The sequence below is a fragment of the Cajanus cajan genome, chromosome 2 (genome assembly GCF_000230855.2).
Source record: "Cajanus cajan strain Asha chromosome 2, NIPB_CcT2T_4, whole genome shotgun sequence".
Classification (NCBI taxonomy): Eukaryota; Viridiplantae; Streptophyta; class Magnoliopsida; order Fabales; family Fabaceae; genus Cajanus; species Cajanus cajan.
Window position 1 is genome coordinate 79742708 of NC_138518.1, and position 13523 is coordinate 79756230.

Below are 13523 nucleotides of genomic sequence, written 5' to 3' on the forward strand. Positions count from 1 at the left end.
ATTTTTTAAATATTAATTATCTTGATAAATTTTTAATAATTATTTAAATAAGATGAGAATGATAACGGTGTCAACAAGTCACATAATAACAGTGACAATAAATAGTAGTAACAATAAATACGAAATATTTTATGCTAATATTTTTTTTTTTTTACATTTATGCCTATGATTCGAAGAGAATAAAATAAAATCACCAATATCTTTATTGTATAACCTATAAAAATGTAGTTTAACAACATTCTACTTACACTATTTTTATATCAATAATTTAAAGATATACCATGGATGTGATTTGCTAAACAACCTAATTTTACCCGTTGCAAAATAAAAAGAAAGTTTAAATAAATAAATATATATATATATATATATATATATATATTGTTTCTTATAACTTTTTTTTAATCAATTGTAATCGAAATTAGTATTCAAAGATTTACAATTGTCAGACACTTATAAAAAGAAAGGTATACCTATTGGTATTCTTATAATTTATCTAAATTTTGGTGTTAGTCTTTATATGTAAAGAAAAAAAATTGTTTGTTGTCTTTATTTTACATGTTTACATACTTTATTCTATTTAGATTCCAGACTCTATAATTTTATTTTATTTATAAAATTTTAGTCCCTCTACTATGTATATATTCCAAATATTGGTGCAAATGGTGGTCTTTGCAAGACAATTGTTTTGAAATAGGACATGTATGGATAAATATTTTTAAAAACAATTGTAGGTGAAAAAAATATGAAGAAAAAATAAAAATAAATTTTTCAACAGGATAACATTAATTCATGTATAAGTTAATTTATAAAAAAAAAATATTAGCTTATAAAAAAAAATAAACATTTGCATATACTAATTTTAGTTTATAGAGAAACAAATTTATTTTTTTTTCTTATTTTTTTTTCTCCAATAAGTATTTCTAAAAAATTTATCCAAACAAACTCATATTATTTAATTGTACTAAGGACCAAAATTAAAAATATAAATATAAATATAAAAACCAAAATCAAAATTGAAATAGATTATGGGACAAAAACATGTTTAAACAAAATAATATCATACAAATTAATCTATATAATATTTTTTTTGTATGAATATATAAAAGAATGTTTATAATATAGTGTTCCAGGAATATCTACTTTACTTTCAAGCTCACATATTCAATTACATAGCGCAACTTCAAGATTGAAATATGGTTGCTAGGCTATGTTTTTTAAAATAAAAAGTAAAAGGAGACTTATCATATTAATTTTTTCTCCAATGCTCCATAATTCTGAGTGGCGTCGCATGTTTGTTAGTTTAAGCTTTGATGATAATGAAATTTGGAAGTGGGAGCAGTCAGGTAAGATTGTGTAAGTGTACTAAAAAACAAGGAAACAAACAAAATTCTAAAGATTGGTGATGGATCAACCATTCAATAACCATACGTATGGTAGTGAAGATTATTACGATGGTTCACAAAAATTTTATAGACAAAATAGGCTTACATTAATTTTGATGCATGGTGACCAAACTTCGGTAGATCCTAAAGGCACTTTTATAGTAAATTGTATAGTAATGTTGTGTTTATAACAAAAAATTGTGTAAAAATTTATATAATATTATTTGTGTCTATTTACCTATTTGTTATACGTTTTTTTGTTGTTGTATGCATTGTATTACTCTAAATTATATAACAAATATCAAATAATTAGTAAAAGATTGATTTACGTTTTTAACTAAAGATTGAGATTTGATTTTCAATTTGAATATTGAATTACTTTATCTTCATAAAAGTTAATAATGTGAAAATGAGTTATTCTTCCTTATTAAAAAAGTTATAACAAATTAACAGAGAAAAATGTAAGATACATCATAAATACAAGATGTAACTTTTATCATTAAAAGATCAATGATTACATGCATGTTTGAATTACCATTTGAAATAAGACAAACAAAATTTCTTTTATTTCAAGGTAAAAAAAATGAGAAATAATAATTTGTTGCTTTCACCCTCAACGAATGAGGATTTTTCCGCTATAAACCAAGCACACTATACATCAACTTGCATTACAAATGTTGTTAATAAACTTTAAAATAAATTAAATGGTTAATAATTTAAAAATGATATTATGTTTTTTATAATTAAGAAAAAAGCATAAATACATATTTTTTATATAACAGTAGAAATAATAACAAATTTGCACTTGCATTAAAAAGCTTTAATACATATTAAAAAATCATAAAAATTAATCAAAACTATGAACTCATAATAGTCTTAAGCTTGATAATTTCTGTAAAATGATAACTGTTATTGGCCTGAGCCTTATTAGAGCGGGCTGCCTACTTGCTAGATAGTAAGCCCCCTTGCATTCTGTTCTTTTGGGCTTGGAGATAATTATTTGCTTCGAATGGTGCAGCGAATTCCGAGTTCAAAAATGACCAATTCTTTCTTAATTTTGTAATGTTCAATAACAAGTTGTAATTTTTTTTTTATTAGTTTGTTCCCGGAGTATCCACTGTCGATAGTAATGATTAATCTCCTCATTACGAGGGAGACACTTCAAAAGATGAGATAGCTGGCCCCAAGATTTAACGCGACTGCATACACAAAACAAGATTCGAATCCCTGACCTTGTTTAAGTGTGGATCAATCCCTACTGCTGAACCACACGCTTGGGATTGTAACAAGTTGTAATTTGCAAGCACTCAAAAATTGAGAAATGTTTCTTTATTTGTAACGACTTTAAAACGAGAGGAGAGGGGAACTTCACGTGAGTGCAGCACCCTATTCAATATTATTTTCTTCTTATTTTTATATCAAGCTAAATAACATCCTTTTCAATCTTATTTTGTCTTTTTTTTTTACCAAACCAACGCATGCAGGATAGTGAGAAATAAAAGAAAAAACAGAATTAATAGAAAATGAGTAAATATTTAGAGTGCTTAGATTAAAAGAAATAAAAGAAAAGTGAGAAAAAAATAAAATAAATTATCTTTTTATTTGCATAGTAAGATAAAAAATTAAAAAAAAAAGGGAAAGAAATAAAATAAATGTCTTAAAACACATTTAACTTTAACATGAGAAAAAAAAAATCATTACATCCTAGTTGTAAATTTTGTGAGTCACACTTTTTAATTTTATATATTCTCCCCGTCATAAACCAGATTTTTTAATAAGTCATGCATAATTTTATTTTTCGGCAACTAATTAGATCTTTTAGTTATGTTATGTTATAACGTGACAGAATTAAAAGATTTAATTAATTAGCGGTATAAAATAATTTACAGAGAGTGTATTGGTGAATAACTATTATTATGTTACCTATATTACCTATGCAAGGGGGTTAATGTGAGACTTATAGCAAGAATGGTTTGTAGGACATTATTTATTATTTATATGAGAGATGAATGAGATGCAGCGGTAGCAGAAGAAGAGAAGTAGGTGTAATTAGTAGTTAGAACTTAGAATTGGGATGAATAATAATAATAATAATAATAATGTATCATTTGGTAGAAGTAGTAGTGTGTTTGGGAGATTTGATGAGAGGAATGCATTTGTCTTTGAGTCCCTTCTCTTCCTCTGCCTCCATCTCCATCCCTAGTCTGCTTCTCCTGCATGGATATGAAGATGAATGCATATGCATGTGAAAATAATAAGTAGGTCCTGAGCTTGAGCCACAGAAGCAACGTACCTTAGTTCGTTGTAGGAATTAGACTTGTTGAGCACTGCCTCCCCCTCCTCCTTCTGGGTGCCTTTCAAAGACTCCACCAAGCTCCCACTGAAGTACTCCTTCGTCCCCTGCTTCCCCTTCAACTCCGCTCCCGCGCTCCCACACGCTATCAGCTGCAGCAGAACCGAGTAACGACTCGACACCCCCTCCCCCTTCACCACCTTCCTTCCCTTCTTCTCCTCTTCCGGATCCTCCCTCCACACGCCTCCAGAGTGCGTCCTCGTCGTCCAACTCCTTTTCTCTCCCTCCTCCTCCTCCTTGCACACACTGAACGCCGCCTGTTCATCATCAATTCCTTGCTTCTTCCTGTTCCTCACATTATTATATCTCTCTGCATCGTAAATCAATATATTACTTTACTAGTTTAGCCTTTATAGAGGATAAAACAAGGGACTAACCGGAACCGGAGCATCCTTCCACCAGTTCAGATCCTTTGAGCACATATTCTCCTCCTTCTGCCGGATGTATTACATCCTTCAGCGACAAGTCGTGCCACACATAACCGCTCTTATAGTTCCTGAAATTCCCCCACCCACTTTTTCAGTTGTTCCAATTCAACAACCTCAAATCTCACTTGAATCACTTTACCTTTTGCTAGACCATGAATATTGCAACGGCATGCCACTCCCTCTCAGACCCATCAGCCGATCGAATACATCTTTATCAATCCAATTACATATCAATATCATGCACCTACTATATATACATATATAAGAAGAAGAAGAATGCATCTATGTATGTACCTTTTAAACGGAGGGGTTGATTGGGCAAAAGGGTGACCTCCATGAAATGGGGGTGCTCCAAAAGGCCATTTCGGGAGAGATAGTAAACCACTTGAACTTTTCTAGAGGGCTTCGCTTTTTGCTTCAACCTCACACGCTCCGGGCTCCTTTCTCTATTCTGAATACCTCTTTCACCTCGAATATTAACATCCATGCCAAAACTTCTTCCTCTGCTTAGACTCACCCTTTTCTTCCTCCTGCTCACAAGCCCACCAAGGAAGGCTAGAGTACTCTTTATGCTCCCACCAGGGAAAAGAGAGAGATTCACACTCACACTGTGTAATTAATGCAATGCTGCATTGCATTGCATGAAAATATATTAATATTATTGCATTGCATTGCATTGCATGTTTATTATTATTTTGATTTTACTATCGTTTAAGTAATATATATATATAATTTTGAATGTGAAATAATAGTGATTATTATTTTACATATTTCGATGCATGAGGCATGAGGCATGAGGGCAGTCTATTCTGTTGTAGTTCATAGACCTTAAAAAAAGCGTGAAATCAGGATGGTACATGTCGATGCAGAGAAAGATTCCCTTGTAAAAGGAGCGTTAAATAGAAAGAAAGACACAATGGGGGAGTGGGTGAAAGCAAAAGATGACAGGCTCAAGGACATGGTCTCAATCACAATCCCATAAATGAATTTAATTTTGACTTTTCTCTCACTCTCTTCCTGATTTGAGACAACAGTGACCTTTGCCAGAGATTGCTTGGTACGGCCAGCTTTTTACCAATTCTACTTCACATCGTTGACGCACTGTTACTTTTATCACTTTCCATCTCTCTTGTTTTTATCTACCAGCTCCACTTACCACTTTCTAGTTTCTACTTCCATTGCTTCACCTTTCTGCACCAGGAAGGACCGGAACAAACCGGAGGGAAAACAACAGGAATATCATACAGGCCAAAATGTAAAAACATCAACTCAAAAAAATTCTAATTTTCTTGGACCATGAAGCCACTCCAAAATTTCCTCCTCCCCATATTCATATTTCCATTTATTTAAATAATGGAAGATTCACTTTTTTCTTAACAAATTTCACCCAAATAAACACACCAACATACGAAGCAAACAAATTAGTGTCCAAAAGTAAGGTGACTAGTGTTGTTAGTTAATCATCTAATACTATGATGTACTTTAAGTTTTCTTTACAAGGTTATCTACCAGTTTTACTTACATACTTACATTAATTTTTTAGAATTAATATGAATTATTTATTTCCCTTTTTGACAGATGTAAGAAATCCTATCGGGAATCCAGAAAAATGATTGAGGGAGAAACAGAAAGGACCCAGCTAGGTCTCTAAAAGTGACCAATTAAGAGATGAAAGTGTCTGCAGGCTTCAAGTTCATTGACCACCATATCACGCTATTTTTTTTATTACCACTTTGGTTGCGCCATTGGTTTCTTATGAATTATGATCAGCACTGTCCCCTTTTATAAAGTATTTGCAGTTCGCATTTAAATTTATTAAAAAATCATGTTTGAGAAGAGATAAAAATGACTTCTTTTTTATTGACTCATTCGTAATTTCCAATGCAACCCCAGCATAAAAACTTTTTATGATTAGAGCACGGGTTAACAAAATAAAAAAAATATGTTATTGAGTTGCAAGTGTAACATTTACAAAAAAAAAAATCAATAGTTTTTTAAACTTGTATTGATTTTGTATTTATAAAATTAGTTGAATAATAACTTCTTTTTCTTCTTTTTTTTCTTCTTCTAAACATCTATATGATTATATAATTTATTATGAAATTTAAAATTAGGTGTGTATGGGTTTAATATTTGAGCTTAATTAGTATGTTGGATCATGCTGTAGAGCCATGAAAGATAAAAGCTAAGATTAGTATCAGATCTGCATCATAAAATAAAATAAATACTATATAAGATCACCTGTTATCCTTCCATTCCTAGCTAGCACTTAATTTACATATTGGCCTTCTGTTATGAACCCAATTACTGCTGTCTGCCCAGCTTTATACTAGCAATTAATTTCTGGGAGGAAAGTAGAAGACCTTAATCTTAACCATTTTTCAACCTTGGGGTTTAATAAAATTATTAAGAAAACAAGGACAATCATGGAGTTGATGATTGACGAATGCAATGCGTTCAATGATTATGAACCGATACGACTTCATATCATAAATCATTAGATGAAATTACACTATTTTAAAATGGTACGACTCAATTGATTAACATGAATAACAATATTTGTAAAATCATACCAGCCGTTCAATTGATCATAATATTGATTTGACTTTAATAATATAATAGTGATTAACTCGATATTGTGTTGGTGTTAGGCGTGCGTGGTGGTCCGGTTGATGAGTTGGGAGGGACCCAAGTTTTGGTAGGTGTGAGTTGCAGAATGCATTAAGTAAATGAAAAGGGAAAGAAACATAACAGAGAGAGTTTCAGAGCTGGGTGGGTAGAATTGATAACATGTTGGATCTTGGAAGCTCCTCTTGCCTGTGATGGATCCATCACCTTCACCTGTCGTCAGACTCAAACCCTTTTCTGCCTCTTTGCTTCCTCTGCAATGCATGCTGCCCCCACTACTTCTCATTGCTTTACTTAATTTACTACTCTTTTTCTCTACACCTTTCAAATAACCCAACATTTTTTCATTCACCACACAAATCCGTACAACGTTCATCTTCACATTATTCAATATATATATGTATGCAAATTATTTTTCTACCCTCTATAATAATATCTCATGTAACCTTTTTCGCGGGATCTTTTATAGACTTTTGTTTTCATTATTATTATTATTATTATGTAACTATAGATTAGATAAGATAATCAGATGATCTTGCCTTAGGCAAGAACTTCGGATGTGTTTGAATTATTTCTAAGCTGTTGCCTGTTATAGTTGTTTCTGTTTCAGTACTTCTGAGTTTATTGAACCTGACAGCTTATGCGTGACTATCTTCAGTAGGTTAGGTACTCAAGTTTGAAACACAACTGTTTATGTTAAATTTAAATTTTAAATTTTGACATACTATATCTAGTTTGCAGACAAACAAATAACATGTTTTGATTTATAAAAATTATATCTATATTTGTTTTTAAGTTAAAAAAAAAACTTATTAATTTTCTTCAATTTTTCCTGTGTGCATGTATCTTTTTCAATAATTTTTTAGGAGAATATTAAGTATGCATTTAAATTCATGTTGGACTATATACCAACTAACTTAATTTTAGATAAATATTTAAGTTTGATTCGACGTTGAAAATTAATTTTAGATTTTGAATTAATTGAGTAAAAGCAACTTTACGAAATCCATGCATAACAAAAAATCTTAAGCATATGTATAGCATTACTTTTTTCTCCATAAATTTCAATTATCAACATAGGTTTTGAGGGGGGAAACACTGTACATGCAATAAAGATAAAAATCATGAACCTCTCAGACTAAACAAATAAAAGAGTAAATCTGCTATGGATGACAAATATACCGTATTCGTGAGTAATACTTGAACTTGTCTCAACTTTGACAGAGAATATCTAGTTTGACCGAGAACGGGTACGAGTACCGATAAAACTCGATATATTAAATTGAGTACGGGTATGAGTATGTATTTACTCGCCCCGTGCCCGTTCCCGTTCTCATTCTTAATTTAATATCCACTTTTGATTTAATTATGTTAAAAAATTTTAATATTTTATTATGTAAGATCATTTATTATAATATGAGATAGAGAAATAATCTAATTATAATTATAATATAATAAGAAAATAATTTTAAAATATTGTATTTTTAAAAAAAAAAAATAACAGGTACAAGTACGGGTATACCCGATACCTGATGGGGACGGGGATGGGGATGAAAATTATATACTCGAGGATACTGGTACGGAGACGGAGATGAGTTTGACTCGCGAGGACGGGGACAGGTATCACAAAACCCGTATCCGACCCATCCCATTACCATCCCTAAAATCAGCCAAACAAATAAGAATCAATGCTTAAAAATGAGAAACAAAATATAAAAATCACCGAAAACAAAGCTGCTACAACAAGCAATATATCTTGAACTCTAGACTTACTTTCACCGATATGACATTTGAAAACTAAGAGCCAAGTTTGTTAAATCAAACCTATAGTCCAAAACCCAGTTTGATCAATGATGAACAAATATCTGAGTATGATTAGATGATTGTTGTTTGATGAGTATGCAAAATGACTATTTTTTTGTTATCTCTTTTTTATTATTTTTATTATCTCTTTAATAATTGTTGTTCTTACTCAAAATAATAAATCTCTTATCTTAATGTGACATCTCTCCATTTGGATGAATGAGAATAAATAATCTTGTATATTTGAGTTTTTTTATCCTCTTAAGAAACCAAAACTCAATAATTCCACGTGCGAGGGCATGATATATGGTGAGTTTCTTTCAGATCAAATTTATATTTTTCTAGTCTTATAAAAATGTTTCTTCTTGTTAATGACTAAGACCATAATTCAAATATTAAAACAATATGGATTCTTTGAACTTAGATGAATTAAAGATAATTTTCGATATTTCTCAACTTAGATATTTCTTCCTTATTAACGTATTTACCGTGCATATGCATATGCTTGTTTATGATTTTCCACCGCGACTTATTCTAAGTGGCATGGAACCATGTTTTGGTTGGCCTTGTTTTCTTTTCTTTTAGGTTCTTCGTTGAGATTGGCCGATCCATTGCAATTTTTTTCTTGTTATGGGAAGGGGTTTGGATAAGCGGGCTCAAGGCCCAAACAGAAACTTTCATTCTAAGAAAAGTAGTAACAGAACAATCAGAAAAAAAATTTCCGACAAAAAAAAAATTCAGCATAAAAGGGAAGAAAAATAAAAATATGTAAGTGGTGACTACGTTTTGTTTCATGTATTTCATAATACAAATAAAAAAGAATCTTTTAAAAACAAAATACATTTAATTAAAAATCGGTTTGAGCCTTTGCATTCTTTTTACCTCCCACTCGATCTTAGGCATGTTTCAGTAAATTATTCTAAAAGCATTTTTAGATGAGAAAAATAAAAATAAATAATTTTTTTCATAAATTAAAATTAGTTTATACATAAGTTAGTTTGTAAAAATTCTTTTCTACTAATCTCTAAAATTTTATTTTCAACTTATGTATAAAATAATTTTATCATCTATTCTTTTTTAGTCATCTCAATTCTTTTCTCTTCAAAACAAAACATAAGAGTATTTCTAGAAAAACATATATAAACATGACTTATTCATTATGTGTGTAGACTTCTATGCGTCAAATTCTTTTATTTATGAGATTAGTCATATAAGAACGAGTCATTTTTTAATTAACACAAAAATTAAAAAATCAACAATGAGATTGTATCTATATTAATATAAACAGAATATATTTTTTTAATAATTATTTTATATCTCCACATTTATTGAACTATTATATCTCTCGTATATATGTTATCTATACTAATTTATAAATATATATATATATATATATATATATATTAATAATTACATTAAATGTTCCTTTTTTTTTCTAATTATTATTGTGAAGGTGTGAATCTCCGTTTGAGAGAACTGGGAGAACAGAGAGAACAGAGAGAAAAAACTTCTATTGTTATTGCTAAAAATCCACTTGGAGCCCACTGGTTTTCTATGCGGAGGTAAAGGAACAAGATCCCACGTTTGGTTTTTGACTAAGGCATTGAGTTCCTCATGCATAGCTTGAACCCACTGAGGAGATTGAAAAGCTTCTCTAACTGTAGTTGGTTCCATTTCAGTCACCATGGCCTTTGGTTTAAAAATTCCAACCTTGCCTCTTGTGACCATAGGATGATTATTGATGACTAAGGGTGTAGCTCCACCGCTAGGACCTGTATCAAAAACAGTCTCAACAGAGGGGTTAACAATATTATCAGTTAAAATAGGTGCATCAGTATGAGAAGGCAGAATTGCAGGGACATTGGTTAAAGGACCCGTAGGTGGAGGAGTATCCTCAATTTGAGGTGCTCTATAAGTAGAAACAACAGGTATAACAGGAGGATGAGCGTTACTAGTAGTAGGAAGAGAACTCAGATTTTCGTGCCTGTTACTAAACATAGGAAAATCAAATTCATCAAATACAACATGCTTAACAATATAAATTCTTCGTGTTGCATCAAGGCATTTATAACCCTTATGATTACAACTATAGCCTAAAAATATACAAGGTTTGGACCTGTAATCCATTTTATATTGATTATAAGGTCGAAGATATGGGTAACACCTACATCCAAAACATCTAAATATGCTGTAATCTAGTTTCTTATGAAAGAATTTCAAAAGGAGATTTTAATTTCAAAACAGGTGTAGGAATGCGATTTATAACAAAGATAGCACAGGCAAACGCATGGTACCAATACTCAAATGACAAACCAGATTCAGCTAGTAAGGTGAGACCGGTTTCAGTAATGTGACGATGCTTCCTCTCAGGAGAACCATTCTGCTCATGCGTGTGAGGACAACTGAATCTGTGAATTATGCCACTCTCTTTGAGGACAGAATTGAAACTTTGATATTCTTTTGCAGCATCAGTTTGGAGAATTTTCAATTTCTTTTGAAATTGTAACTCTGCCATCTTTTTAAATTCAAGAAAAGAGTTTAGTGCTTGAGACCTGTATTTTAAGAAGTAAGCCCAAGAGAATTTCGAATATGCATCAAGAAACACAATATAATATCTATATCCTTCTTTTGAAGGTATGGGTGATGGTCCCGAAATATCAGAATAGACTAATTGCAATGGCTCAGTATAGACAGTTTCAGAAATAGGAAATGAAGATTTATGCATTTTGCCTAAGCAACAAGAACCACACACTGTAGCATTGTCATGAAGCGGTACAGAGATATTACATTGTTTTAAGACATGCTTGACAATTTTGTTTGCACAATGGCCTAGCCTAGAGTGCCATATGGGTAAACTATTACATGTGGTAGAAGAATATAAAGCTGAAATAGGAAAATCACTATTAGGATGAACAATTTGCAGATTCTCAAAAGCATATAGACCATCTTTAAGTTTCCCTTGTAGCAGAATCTTCCGAGAGCCCTGAGATTTAACAAAGCAATCAGTGGAATGAAATTCAAAGAAACATGAGTTTTCTTTGGCAAATTGAGCAACACTTAATAGATTTTTAGTTATATCTGGTACATGTAACAGCTTATTAAGAGTAAAAGCAATATTGTTGGAAGGATTTTTGAGTTTAGAAGTGCCAATATTATGGATAGGTAGGCAATTACCATTACCAACTACTACCTTTTCTGTTCCTACAAAAGGAGTTTTGATCATTAGATTTGAGAAGTCATTAGTAAAATGATTTGATGCACCTGTATCCGGGTACCAAGTTTCATCCAAAGAAGATTGAGTTGCAGAGGTTGCTGTCATAGCTTGATGGAGAGGTTCTTGTATAACAGCATCAGATGTGTTATGCTGAGTGGTCTTGGGGTCTGGGAGATTTTCATCAAAATGAGACCAGCAATGATAGGCAGAATGTCCCAATTTGCCACACAGTTGACATTGAATTCGTTGCCCTCGACCTCCACCAAAGCTATGTTAATTCGAGCGGCCAGACCTGCCTCTTCCACGATTCTGACCACGTCCACGCCCGCGATTGGTCACAAGATTACCTTTCTTGGGTTGAGACTGAGCAATATTTGCCTGAGGAGTGAGCGACTCATGTTTCTTATGCCTCTCAAGACGTTCTTCTTGATGCATCAGAAGAGCTTCAATTTCTGCAACAGTGTATGCTTCAGTCCGTGTGATACACGAAGTGATGAATCCATCATAGTCTTCGTCAAGACCATCAAAGATTGCGTCTATGTGATCTTCAACTGATAACGGCGATCCGATTGCAGCTAGGGTTTCAACAATTTGTTTCACCTGGACAAGGTACTCAGCGATCGATCCAGTTTTCTTGATGTTGCGACGTTGAATCTTTAATTGCTTGACACGCGCTCGCGTTTGAGAAGCGAAATACACTTTCAAGGCATGCCAGATTTGATGCGACCATACGCACCCAACCATGCGGATCTTAAATTGTGAATCCATAGATTCAAGCAACCAAGATTTCAATAGGTTGTCTTGTTGCTCATAATTTTCGAATGCAGCATTTACCGAACCCTTCCGTTCATCATCCGTAGTCAAGAATTTTGCAGGGATTGATGTGGCTCCATCGATATGTCTTTGTAAGTAGAAACCCTTGATCATCGCTTCTGCATGTTGCATCCAGGTGAGGAAATTATCATCCGTTAGTTTGGATGAGATCGCATTGGAGAAGACATGAGGGTGAAACGGAGTTTCTGCGAAAGCCATAAGAGACACCTAGGATCGTGGCGTAACTGATACCATGTGAAGGTGTGAATCTCCGTTTGAGAGAACTGGGAGAACAGAGAGAACAGAGAGAAAAAACTTCTATTGTTATTGTTAAAATAAATTTGAATCTGTTACAATAGAAAAGCTACACTATATATATATAAAACAACTTAACTGACACTTATATCAGTTTTACCTCTAACAATTATTATAAGAAAATGCAAACAAGCACGAAAAAGAATTAAAAGGGATATTAATTGCTTTTCCAAATTCACCCTTCCTTACTTTATCAAAATCATTAAAAATAATAATAAAAAAAGAGACAAAGTCCACAGTTTGACTATCTGGTCTAAACGTGAAGGGAATAAAGTGATAGATTGGTTAGTTAATTTGTGTCCCTCAGCGGCACCTAATGGTTGTGGTGAATTCTTGTATGACATCTCTCCATGTCACACATAATAAGTGATAACAACTTTCATTTGTTCAAATTCTACATCACCTTCTAACCTTTTAACAGCTTCGCCTTTCTATGACGTGTATTATCGGTGACAAAGATTGAAAATGACTCCACACTTGGTAAGCAGTGATTATCTGCTCCTAACAACTTATTCATTCCAAAGCAATCAATTACGGGAATCATATGAAAGAGTAACTATTCTCATTAATGGAAAAACAACCAAATA

General features: G+C 32.2%; 1 protein-coding gene across 2 annotated transcripts; it reads right to left on the reverse strand.

The window, feature by feature from the left end:
- Positions 1-2340: 2340 nt before the first annotated feature.
- Positions 2341-5388, reverse strand: LOC109816375 (protein SOSEKI 5). Of its 2 annotated transcripts, none has more exons than XM_083069255.1 (5): positions 4458-5388; positions 4303-4372; positions 4113-4231; positions 3676-4045; positions 2341-3586 (listed from the first exon to the last, which is right to left on the reverse strand). In XM_083069255.1, the coding sequence occupies exons 1-5, from the start codon at positions 4648-4650 to the stop codon at positions 3487-3489; spliced, it is 852 nt and encodes a 283-aa protein (XP_082925381.1). In that variant the 5' UTR covers positions 4651-5388; the 3' UTR covers positions 2341-3486. The 2 variants fall into 2 exon arrangements, with proteins under 2 accessions (XP_082925381.1, XP_082925380.1); XM_083069254.1 differs by having other exon boundaries at positions 2349-3595; positions 4458-4995.
- Positions 5389-13523: the final 8135 nt, after the last annotated feature.